This window comes from Salvia miltiorrhiza, chromosome 5 (assembly GCF_028751815.1).
Source record: "Salvia miltiorrhiza cultivar Shanhuang (shh) chromosome 5, IMPLAD_Smil_shh, whole genome shotgun sequence".
Classification (NCBI taxonomy): domain Eukaryota; kingdom Viridiplantae; phylum Streptophyta; class Magnoliopsida; order Lamiales; family Lamiaceae; genus Salvia; species Salvia miltiorrhiza.
The window spans coordinates 6,134,038-6,147,249 of record NC_080391.1 but is presented as its reverse complement, the minus strand read 5'-3'; the positions used below and the strand labels follow the sequence as shown (position 1 = coordinate 6,147,249).

The window sequence follows — 13,212 nt, the reverse complement described above, 5'->3', positions numbered from 1 at the left end:
ATAAAATATAAAAGTCAAAATGTACCTGAAAATAATTTAATACTTACAACTTTATTTTATAAAACCTTTAAAAATATTGGTTCAATTAATGAAATAAAAATATTGAAAGATCTTTTCTTATGGAAAATCAGCTCAAACTTTTAATTTAAAATCAAGCCCAAATTATAAACCTATTTCAGGCTCAAATTAATTAAAATTAGAAGCCCAATTTCAATCAATAATGCAAGCCCAACATAAATAGCAAGATTTAGCGCATTAATGAATTAAAGCTTTAGCCCACAATTGGAGCCCAACTCCTTTCTCCTTCACGTTTCATCACTTTCTTTCTTCTTAAACTCACGCTCTCTCTCTCTCTCTCTCTCTCTATATCTTCATCTGCGACACACACATGCAGACCAGAACGCGCACACACACAGACGCCTCCTTTTATCTCCTGCCTCGCTTTCTCGGCCAGACGGCCATCGAAGAAGAAGCTTCGACGCCGCCGCCTCTGCTCCGGCCGACAACAGCACAGAAGCAGCGGCGCCTCTACTTTCAATATCTTATATAGTACTATTTTTCTTTTCTGTGAACTACTGGAAACTTATTCTATTTGATTTCTTAGGAACTTCAGGTGACATGTGATTATGTGTCTGCGTGTGAATTGCTCTGTTCAGATGTGTGGTGTGTTGGATTTAAGAACAAGAAATTTTGGACGAAGAATTTACTGAAGAAACTAACATTGGGGCGAGAGTGAAATGAGGAGTTGCTTGAAGAAAGTCTGCATTTTTTAAATTTTCAGAAAAACAAATGGGGAGATGAAGCTGATGGGTTAAATATGATGAATTGAAAGAACTAGCTGAAGCATATTAATTCAGAATAGGTGGCTTCTGCAGAAAGAACAACGTTAATCCCATTTTAGTTTAAGGTTAAATTAATTAATACTCCCTCTCATCTTCAATCAATATATAATACGATTAAGGATTCATGCGCTCTCCTTAATCCGGGGTCCTACGTGGCCTATCTAAGAATTCAAGATTTAAAATCCATGCAATTCTAGAGCTTCTAGCTTTAAAATATACATCCTACGTGGCAAATTACATCCACGTAGATTATTTTATTTTATAAAAACAAAATCAATATTCGTCTCTCCCCTAAACCTAAAACCAATTCATCTTCCAATTCTCTCACATCCAACTCTCTCTCCCCGCCGCAATTCAATTCCTCTTCCCCATTCTCCCACATCCGACTCTTCTCTCACCGCCTCAATTCGCCGTACTGGTCACCTCCACCATCGCCTTCGACTGACTCCCGCACACAACACAGTCCGCCGCCTTCCTTGGGGACGGCGAAATCGCCGCTCCTCCCTCTCTTTCACGCAACCCGCCCACTCCTCCCTTCCTGCAGTTCCCGGCAAGTAACGGTGAAGACCGCCACCGTCGTCTCAATCCCCGATTCTCCCTTGCCCTTCCCCCTATCTACAGAACCCTACGACCGTAGTGGCTCAAGACCACGGCCATTGTCGTCCGCCACCGAGCCGCGCTGGCACCCTCTGCATCGATGGGTCACACTCCTGCCCTCACTGCCTCGCCCCGACCTGTCTCCTTTGATAAGTCGGCGCTGCCGCCCCTCAGTCCGCTGCTATCCCTAGCAGATACGTCAGCCATGGTAAGTATTCTATTAGGAAAGATTGTGTTTTTGTAAATATAGAATGATTAGTGGTCGATTTTAGAAGACATAAATTTTGGAAAGAATTAAAATATATACAATCATATGATTTATTTACATATAATCAACCACTTTTTAGGTAAAAATTAATAGTAATAGAAACTTTATAACCTAAACTTTCAGCTATAAATTAATTAGTTCAAATGCTAAATATTGTGTTTCTTCTTCTTCCTGCTATTGAAGATATTTTGTACTATGCTAATTTTTACTTTAATTCTTTTTTTTTTGGCAGGAAATCGTTTCCAGTTTCCAGTGAATCCATCTGCCCAAGCTTGCAATGGTAATATCTCCCTCTCTCAGTCGCCATAATTTTCCATTCTTAATGTTAGAATTGGTCAAATGTGAAAAGTTTCCAGCTTTATTGAGCATGTTTATTGTGTGGATTTTGGCAATTGATGTATGCTATTAGAATGGATCATGTTGAAATATGCCATTAAAATATGTTCTGAGTTCGGATTTTGGCGATTGATGTATGCTATTGGAATGAATCATGTTTAAATCTGCTATTAACATATGTTCTGAGTTATGATTTTGGCGATTGATGTATGCTATTGGTATGAATCATGTTTAAATCTTCCATTAAAATATGTTCTGAGATCTGATATTGCTTGAATCCAATTCTAAGATATATTGATTGCTCAGGAAAATATAGTGATGATGAGTGAAGAAAATTACTGAAAAGCTGTCTTTAATAGAAAGAACATTGAATTTTGATATGTTTGCAAATGACAGGTGAAATTTATTGGGCTTTGAAAAGTATCTTAATGTGTTTATTTTTTTTGAAAAACGGTGGCGTATGAGATTAAGTTATTAGAGTTGAACTTACTTTAATTTCACATTCATGTGGTTGTTTATGCAGACTCTGAGCGAGGTGGTACGGTATTTTGAAAATAGTTGTTGCTCGCTGCCTATGACTCATGACCAGCTATTGTTGAGGTGAGCTTGCATTAGCTTTGGAGTTATTTGTCTTTCTGTAGTGTCGATGGGTTGGGCTTAATTTTCTTATTCCAAAACATATTGTCGTTTTGCATCAAAATAAATTGATAACTCAGCTGGGTTCTTTGGAGTTCGTATATGATGTCAGTTCTTGGTGAAATGAAGTATGGGATGAAAATGGAAGTCTCTCATTCGGCATAAACTTTTCCCATATTCTTATTAATTTATTATGGGTGCATGCCCTGTTAAATTGGATTTCAACATTTTCTTCATGCATAATTCCGTGGCCTGTATTTTAGTTTAGAGTTTCCATCGCATAAGCTGTTATAAGACGTGTTTTTCCTTAAACAGATACGAGTTTCAGGAAGATCATTCCTTATTAAGGAAAGATGAATTTGAGTATGACCATGATCCGGTCAAGGTTCAAATCAAGTTATTTCTCGAGTTTTGGTTGGGCAATAGAGAAGCCAGTTACCCTCCTATGGAGGAGCTCTGGAAATGCAAGTTCTGCAAGTTTGCCTCTGTATGTCCAATTAACTCGGACCCAGATGATTCTCCAAGCAAAACGAAAAGCGAAGGCATTCCTTCGCTTGATCTGACTCCTAAGTAAGCCATTCTTCATACTCAGCTTCTCAAAGAAAATGAGCAGTTGGATTTATTGAATCTGCTTGATTCTTGCTGGGGGTTGTTGCTGTTAATCTCTCCCATTTGGAGGATTTACTACGTGGTTTAATTTGTTGATCAGTTTAATATTGTTGTATAGTTCATTATTGTTGTTGATTGTTATAACATAGGATCAAATGTCAAATATGTAATTGTGAAATTGTATTGCATTTGCTGCTGCATTGTAAAGTTCAGCCCAGAACTTATTTATGTATTATTTGAAGTGTCCGATAATTGAAATGGAAATTTGCATATTCTCTCTTTTGTTCTGTTCTTGTGTTAGGTATAATTATGTATTGCCTACTTCAAAAGTATGTTTTATTCTCTCAAATCATTATAAAGTTTGGTCAAATAAATAATTTATTTAATTTAATCTGACCAAATAAACGGTTCATGAAATATATATTTTTTTTACTATTCTCTAACACATTTTGAATTTCACATTCATTTCTCATGCGATTCCACAAGTTCAAAAAATCATAAATAAAAAATACTTATTAATTTAATTTTGGCAAAATAAAAAGTTTTGCTATAAATGTCATATTTTGAGATAAATGCTATAAATAAAAGACATTGATCGATATGACATATCATATTTTTTCAATTTTAATATTTATATTATTTTATTATTAATAATTACTTATAATGTTCAGTTTTTACTGAGACGAATAAATAAGTATCGTAAAAACTTATATTTTAAATAGGTTCAGATAATTAGTAAAATTTGGAATGACTACGTGTATACAATATAGATATGTCCGAACATCAATCAACATACTTATGTGGAACATTTTCAACTTTTAAGTCTTTTGTTATTTATATTATTTAACCACGAGTATACACATTCTAACTGATTATAAAAATTTATGAAAATATTCTACGTGGAATTTTCTTTATTTTTATTTATACTATTTATTAATGATATTAATTTTACAATGTTCAATTTTTTTAGAAGAATAGCCAATTTATTATAATAAATTATATTTGTAAATGTAAACGGGTTCATATAATTTATAGTATATTGGACTATTATGAGTATATATATTATATACAAGTACAAATATTTATCAACATGCCTATGTGAAAATTTATTATTGGTGGTTTATTGCATTTTTGGGTGGTTGATTGTAGGATGTCGACGCCGAGAAGCAGCAGCACCCCTACCTCTCAAGCCTCGGCGGGTATCCGACGGGTAGCGGGTGGCGGATATCCGACGAGTAGTGCGGTGAATATCCGACGGGTGGCGGTTATCCGCGGGTCGCAGGTATGCGTGGCAAATAGTAGTGTATAAGAAGTTGAAATTTTCTCTAAAATTTGCTACAGCTTCGTGGTGATTTATTTGTTGGGTGGTTGATTGCAGGATGTCGACGCCGAGAAGCAACAACACCCCTACCTTTCAAGTCTCGGCCGGTATCCGACGGGTAGTGGGTGACGGGTATCCGACACGTAGTGGGTGGCGGGCATCCGCGGGTTGTGGATATGAGTGGCAAATAGTAGTGAGTGACAAATAATTTTTTCGAATATACGTTTCGTTAAGTCATGTTAGGCCCTCTTTAATTTAAAATATTAATCATTTATAAATATATTATGAAAGAGAGGTGGATTTTTTATTTATAAACTATAACATCAAATAATTCCCGTCGAAATTCGACGGGTTACACACTAGTATTTATGTATACTTTTATTTTGTACGTCCCCTAAATTTTAAATTTATGTTCATCTTCTTTTTAAACATTATTACATGTTTTTTCACAATTTTACTCATATAATTTATATACTATTTACTCATAATCTATTTAATAATATCATTCATATGAGATCATTTTATCGGGACGAAAAGAGTATTATTTAATATTCACAATAAATTTGAAAATTTATGGGCTTTCGTATTTAATTTAAACTTTTAGCCCAATAGTAAAATTCATGGCCCAAAATTCAAATTGAAAGTTTAAGAGTGAAGTTTTTTATTTGTAAGGTATAACATTTATTTCAAAGTTGTTCATCTAATTAGGAGCGCGACTAGATAATTCATGAGTTTGACATATCATAAAATAATTTAAAATAAATAATTTATGAATAAGTAGTTTTGTTTTGGACTATCACAGAATCCATTATTCCGTAATTTTTAAAAATATACGATACAATACATTGAGATAGTCTGAACTGAACAACAACTTTAAAATTAAGATATGTGTGTTATAGACTCACCCCAAATTAATAGTAATAAAATACAATACTCTAAGAGAAACACATTATACATAAATATTTTAGCTTCGTATGTGGACATATTTTTCTTGTTCCATCAACCACATTAATTTAATTCAGTGCTCTTCATGGCATGGAGAACATGTCAGCTCTCATCGGATGGATCATCCTAAAGGGAAAAGAAGTTTGCTACTTGGAATTGTGGTCCCCTTTAATTTTAAGATGCCTATTTTTTGTTTGTAGTCGTTAAATATGCAACAAATTATTAACGTTTTTGAATTCTCTTATAAACTATAGATTTTGATAAATTAATAGCGAAAACTCTAATGTCAATTTTTATACAAACTATTTCTGGAAAATTCTTCTTGTACGTGAAAACAAAGTTGGATCGTAACGATTTTGACATGGTATTAAACGAATTCATTTTTGCATGTTTTAAGTCATCAAATTTGCGACGATTTTACTTAGTAATTAATTCCTATGTAACCCCAAATTATTTTTAGATGATAGATTTGCACAATTTCTCGTAATTTTTGTATGTTATTAGTCAAAATCGATAGTTTGGGTCGAATTGAATAAAATTGTTAGTTTAACATATATTTGACTGTTTTAACTTTAATATTAGGGTAAAGGTCACTTTCTGTCCCATCGTTTCAACGAATTCTAAAAAATGTCCCACCCTAACCATAATATGAAAACGGTACCCAACCTATCACAATTTTATCACGCGTGTCCCGTAAAAATTTTCCGGGAATCGGAAACTTACGTGGATTGCCGGACTTACACCATGGCAATTCCACGTGGACTCATTTAATCTAGGTGGAATGATTTTTTTTTTGCAGCCATTTTATTAACCCTAAAACGCAGCACACTTCGTCTTCTTCTTCTTCTTCTTCTTCTTCTTCTTCTCCTCTTCAAAGAACACAGCACTCTTCTTCAAATCGCAGCCCTAGTTTCAGACGCTGCACTCTTCTTCAAATCGCAGCCCTAGTTTCAGACGCTGCACTCTTCTTCTCCTCTTTCTTATATCTTATTGAATTTTCAATTTCTCGAGCAAAATCTCTCAACCTAGATCATAGAATGGAGAACTCTTACAGTGAGGAGTCTGTGAATTCATTTGAGAGAAAGCACTGCCGTCATGGAGAATGTAATCTCCTTCGATCATTTAGTACAGCTAATCCAGGTAGGAGGTTTTGGAGATGTCGATTTGGAAATTTGGTAAGGTTTTTCTTCTTTTTCTTCTGCAATTTGCGTTAAAGTTCATTTTTTTTTTCTTCTTTGAAGGCGTTTTTTTTTTGTCCAATTCTATGTAATTGTCAAAGTATTTCTTGATTTAGCCGGGTGATTGCAAGTATTTTGTGTGGTACGATGAGCCATTTGATGGAAGAGCAAAAGCGGCTCTACTACATTGCATACGGAAAAGCAACGTATTGGTTGAGAAGGAGCAAAAGGTTGCAGCCGAGAAACTTCAAGAATTGAAGGACGACCTAGAGTTCAAGATGCATAAGTATCGTGTTGAAAATAGATCATTGAAGAAGTCTTTGAAGGAGACGAAGTGTAGACTTCATAGTTTGTGTTGTGTATTGATTGTAACATATGTGTTTATGATGCTTTGGATTTTAGGAGGTCGAGTTGAGTTTGTATCGAACACCCGTCGTCGTCTTCCTATGTAAATGTTATGTTTAATGAAATTTAGACTTTCATTACACAAACTTCTCCCTAATTTAAATGAGTTGAGTTGCTGCTTCACTTTAAATCTAAGTTACTGTAAATGAAATGCTAGAAGCATCAAAATGACAAGTTTCATCCAAATGAAATGCTAGAAGCATCAAAATGCTTTGGATTACATAGTTTCATCCAAATGATAAGTTTCATCCAAATGATAAGTTGCATCCAAATAATTAGTCTCGGCTAAGCATCAAAATGACAAGTTTCATCCAAATGATAAGTTTCATCAAAAAGCCTAAACTTGGCTACCAAAAAAAACCCAAAAGATACAACTAAGGAGGGGTTGGATCATCCACTTGGCTGCTTTGCGATCCCGGAGTGCACTCCACTGTATTCTTCTTCTTCTTTGAAGGTCGAGCAGCTCGTTGAGTAGCATTGTAACCACTGACAAACTTCACACGGCGTGTCCCAGGTTCCTGAAATAAAACGTCAAGAGGAGCATATTTCACATAGCTTAAAAAACCACGTCCAACTAATACATACCCGAAGATAAATATTTCCAGTCTCAGGAGATACAAATGCGCCATATCCTTGTCGTGCCTGAAGGATGTTCGATTAAGTATAACATTTGTAACTTAATTCGACAAAATTGCAACAAACTTAACTTAGATACATACTGTGCGAATCTCTCTCTGCTTGACAAACTTGGCTAGATTGTTTGGCCTTGGGGGTTGAAACATTGAACTCGGAGGCGCCCTCGGCTGCCTACCTCGTGGCACGCTGCCTTCGGCTACCCTCGGCTGACCTTGGCTGCCCTCGGTGCCATCAGTTTGTGCCTCGCTGCCCTTCGGTGCCCTAGGCTTTTTGGTCGGCTGACCTTGGCTGCCCTCGGTGCCATCAGTTTGTGCCTCGCTGCCCTTCGGTGCCCTCGGTGCCCTAGGCTTTTTGGTCGGCTGACCTTGGCTGACCTCGGTGCCCTCGGCTGAGCTCGCATTTTCCTAAACAAAAACCATCATATATTATTTGACCAGTTACAATCTATTAGCATCCCTTAAACTCAACTGAAAAGACTAACCTGTGGCATTGTTGTGGGCTCTTTACACGTTCTCTTATTGTGATCAAATCCACCGCAGTTCTTGCAAGACATGCGTAAACCACGCATCGACAATTTTGTCTTCGTAGCATTTTGTTGGTCATCAAGCCCTCTAATCCGACGCTTCTTTGGCCTTCCCGTCGGTCTTGAATATTTAGGAGGTAAGATAGGCGATTCGGTCACAACCGGCCACGACTTATATCCCCGCAGAGGCTTCAAACCAAAGTTGTAGCATTCCACAGCGTTGGTCTTATAGTAAAACCGATCAATGAAAGCCACAGGATCATCTCTATTGTGAAATATGCAACTTAAGGCGTGACAACACGGAATACCTGTCAACTCCCATGCTCTATGACAAACATGGTTTTCGTACATCAATATCGCATGAATTGTTGTCATTTTCCCCCATGAATTGATTGCTAATATGTGTTTGTATCCCAATTTTGAGTTTTGTTGAGTTTTAATTCCTTGGTGTAGTTTTGGAGTGATTTCAGGGAAAATCAAGAATTAATTGGAGGATTTTGAAGACATGAGATCGAAGTACGTCTCGAGAGGAATCCGTGAGCGCAAACGGCGACCAAATCCGAGTCCGGACGAGGGAGAACGGAGCAAAACGAGCGGACTGTGCAAAACGCCCAGTACCCCGCGGTCACCACCCGCGGCCGCGGGGTAAGACCGCGGGTCAGCTGTTCCCGACTCAGGAGACACCCGCGGTCACCAACCGCGGCCGCGGGGCGGGACCGCGGGTCCCCTGAGCATCCCCCACGTTTGAAGGCCGCGGACGCGGGCCGTGACCGCGGGAAAAGGGCGGGGCTCCCCCAAATGGACCCCAAACGCGATTTTAGCCTCAAAACTCCATTTTTCTCTTCTTTTTCCCCATTCATTCACCACACACACCCACTTCATCTTCCCCAACTCTCCAATCCCAAACCCTAGCGTCCATTCTCTACCATTTTTTCTCTCTTCCACACACAAAAACAACACCAAAATCAAATAAAGAAGGGGAAGACTTGGAAAGGAGCTCATCAAGACTACATGATTGAAGATCAAGATTATAGGATTTGTCTATGAATCTCTATCTCTCTATATCTTTATTTATGTTTTCTTATGACTTGAGATTTGCTTTTATTATGAATATGCTTGGCTAAAATCTCTTATCTTAGGGATTAGATTAGATGGATTTGTAATGGATTGATTTCTTTGTTCAATATATATCTTGATTGTGCTTATTGTTATCTTTTCAAGTCCTAGATTTATCTCTTGTATGATTGGTTGGCCACCTTTTGTGCATTTCTAATTTGTGATTTGAATCGGGAGAGGATAATTACAATAGATTAGGAGTTTGATACATATCATCTCAATAAACCGGGAGGTTGAGAGGTGGGTGAGGGCTTGTTGATCTTTTGTGCTCTTGGGAGTTATAGGTTAGAAATTGACCGGGGACGGCAATTATGACCCGTAATCTACTGTTTTAGTCGTCCGGGAGGGGGCTAAAACTAGTGGGGAGATCGCCCTAGATAAGTAGGCCATATCAAGATTTATATTGATTTAGATTGAAGTTCATTACGATCCATTGAAATCTAGTCCCTAGGATAACTTTCATTCGAGTCATTCCCCAATTTATTAACTAAGTTTATCTTGCTGTTATTTTATTTACTTGCTTTATTTAGCTTTGTTTTAGTTCTCAATATCTCTTCATCTTTGGTTTGTCTAAATAGATTGAAAACAACTTATTAATAATATTTAGAAGTTTGAATTCACTAATCCTTGTGGGATACGACCTTGCTTCCCTATGTTGCAACTACACCGTATACTTGCGGCGTGGTGAAAATAATAGCGAACACTCTACATGTGCAATCACAATCAATCAAAGATACTACGTGTGTGTCATCATTCATATGCACCTCAAACTTATTCCCAACAGCCGGCCTCACATCACAATATCTCACTAAACCTTGAAGCTTATTCAATTTTTTCCTAATATTGGGACATAGTGGATCAGAGGAATGAAGACTTTTAGACATGCTAGTTGAGAGCTCATATAGCCTTGTCATGATCATAGTACGAATATCCTCTAACATATCAATAAGTACCTTGTCTCTTGCCTTTAGAATGTAAGAGTTAAAGGTCTCACTCACATTATTGTCCACCAAGTCAGTTTTTGTGAAGGAATTTACCAAAGCCTTGCAAAATGCAGCTGGACCTCGTGCTTCAAAGTCATTGGCAGCCTCTGTGCTGTTCTTCTTCAGCTCGTTCAATGCCCACTCGTAGTCTACCTTGCATGTTGCCTTGACAATATTCCAAAACAACGCCTTGTACTTCGGGCCACTAAAATTCTTCTTTCAATTGGCATATATGTGCCTCGCGCAATGTCTGTGCTCACCATGTGGCGCAAGTTTTTGAATGCCATTTATCAACCCCTATACATAAACAACAATTAGGAAAAATTGAGAAAGAAATCTACTGTAATCAAATGAAAAATGAACTGTAATCAATTATGAATAATGAACTGTAATCAAATGAAAAATGAACTGTAATCAATTATGAACTGTAAACAACAATTATGAGTAATGAACTGTAATCCTTTTGTTTATACCTTTTGCTTATCGCTCATAAAGGTCCATCCTAAGCCGTCACCAATGTGCAGTTCTTCGAAGAGACGCTCAAAAAACCACGTCCAACTTTCCTCATTTTCTTTCTCAACAACTGCCCATGCAACGGGGGTACATCCGATTATTGCAATCTTTAGAAACAGCGGCCAACAATGCTCCTCTTAGAACCGTCTTCAAGAAGCATGCATCAAACCCAATATACTTTCTGCAGCCAATAAGAAATCCTTTCCGTAGGGCTGAAAAACCTACATAGAATCTCTCAAACACGGGTCGATCGTGCTTATCAAGATAAGTCTTCAACTCAAAACGCCCCTCCTTATCTGACAACATCAACTCTGAAACATATGATCTTAGCTTCGCATAATGCTGATCAAAAGTACCTCTTATGGATTCCAATGCCATCTTTCTCCCTCTATAGCACGTAACTGGCCTAACAACGACTCCGAAAGTCACGCGCAGCTCGTTTATTATGTCTTTGATTGTGATGTTGTTGTTGCTCCTGATCTTCTCCCTAAAATGGTTTGCCACGAACTTCGTACCTACTTGTCGATTGGAAGCAGCTCGTACACATGTGTGCTCACCAGTTAGAGTCTTGATTATACATGTCGGCTCTCCATGGATCTTTGAAGCATACAACCGCCACTCACATCCATCTACACAAACGGCGGCCACTTTCCCATGGGCACTCTTTGTCCACCTAATGTTGTATCCATTTGCAACAGCCCATTGCCTAACAACATTCTGACATTCCTTAGGATCTTTAAATCTCATTCCAAGTTGTATCTTCAGATCCTTGAAAGGAATATTCTTCGAGTACAACTTGGACTTAATCTTTCTCTTGCCTTCAACATCAGTGCTTTCACAAGAAGTGTCTGAGTCCAGGTCATCCTCATCCTCGACATCTTTTGCTTGTACTGTTGCCTTCACACTCTCAATTTCACAAGACTGCACAAGACTCTTGCCTTTGTCATTCTTTCGTGATATGCCATTCTTTCTTGCGAGGAGAAATTCATCATCATCGTCCGAAAAGTCTATGTCTGCCAGCCCATCATCACAGCTCTCTACATCTTCAAAGGCCCTCTCATCAAAGTCGGGATCTGAATCAGTTGATACCTCCTCCTCCACAGTTGGTCCCCACTCACCTACATCAACTTCTACCACTTTTTCTTTACCCTTTTTGTCTACAGTTGGTCCTCCCTCTTCTACCACCTTTTCTTTACCCTTTTTCTCAACGGTTGGTCTTCCCTCTTCTACCACCTTTTCCTTACCCTTTTTCTCAACAGTTGGTCCTCCATCATCCTCATTTTCTTCTTTCTTGCAATCACAAAATATTTCCAAGATCTTTGTTTCATCATCCACATATGTTAATGCAAGAGACACAAAATCAACCTTCTCATCATACGGATCCACAAACACAAACTCACCACTGATTTTATCTCTAAATGCATATCTACCTACATCATCATACCCAAAATCGGCAGCCACCAACTCATTAACAAAAGCATCCTCCCATTCAAATATGTCATACTCGGGAATATCAAATGCTTCTTTGAATTCATACTCTCTACCACTGAGAAAAATCCCTCCATGCCACAATCTAAGCCTAACCACAAGTTTATCCATTATATTATATCTGCAAAAAAATATGTTTAGGAGTATTAGAGAATCCATTTCAGAATGTAGATGTATTCTGTGCAATATACATAAATTTGGAAATTTTCGAAAATCTAAAGGAAAATCTAAAGGAAATTTCAGCATGTAGATGTATTCTGTGCTTCTCCCTAAATCCATTATGTTTCGAAAATCCATTTGGAAATTCTGGGCAATATGTATTGTACAGCAGATTCGAACATTTTGGGAATTTTCGAAAAAATTCTGGAAATTTTCGAATGAAATTCTGAAACAAATATGTAGAAAGAAGCTAAAGAAGTAGCATTGAAGAACATTGCGATTGGGGACGGCGATACCTACCGAAAATTTTGAGCCGCCTCTAGGGCTTCTTCAGCAGCCGCCAACGTTTCCTGCGCAATTTGAAGAAGACGAAGGAATCCGCCGCGATTGAAGACGAAGAAAGCCGCCGCCGCGATTGAAGACGAAGAAGGGCGCCGTGAATTGAAGAAGACGAAGACACCAACGTTTCTGCCGTTCTGCGTCTGAATTTTTCTTTGACGAGGAGAAGAAGAAGAAGACGAAGTGTGCTGCAGCAACGGTGCCGTTTTAGAGTTAATAAAATGGCTGCAAAAAAAATTCATTCCACCTAGATTAAATGAGTCCACGTGGAATTGACATGGTGTAAGTCCGGCAATCCACGTAAGTTTCCGATTCCCG

The 13,212-nt window shown here is 37.9% G+C and overlaps 1 protein-coding gene and 1 long non-coding RNA gene across 2 annotated transcripts; both read left to right on the top strand.

Annotated features, from left to right (window-relative positions):
* The first annotated feature begins 1,095 nt into the window (after window positions 1-1,095).
* LOC130985502 (uncharacterized) lies at window positions 1,096-3,570 on the top strand. Its single transcript, XR_009088985.1, has 4 exons — window positions 1,096-1,647; window positions 1,940-1,987; window positions 2,567-2,643; window positions 2,995-3,570. It is a non-coding gene; the product is annotated as an uncharacterized LOC130985502 (long non-coding RNA).
* Window positions 3,571-6,133: 2,563 nt separating this feature from the next.
* LOC130985501 (uncharacterized) lies at window positions 6,134-7,223 on the top strand. Its single transcript, XM_057908502.1, has 2 exons — window positions 6,134-6,729; window positions 6,849-7,223. The coding sequence occupies exons 1-2, from the start codon at window positions 6,592-6,594 to the stop codon at window positions 7,182-7,184; spliced, it is 474 nt and encodes a 157-aa protein (XP_057764485.1). The 5' UTR covers window positions 6,134-6,591; the 3' UTR covers window positions 7,185-7,223.
* Window positions 7,224-13,212: the final 5,989 nt, after the last annotated feature.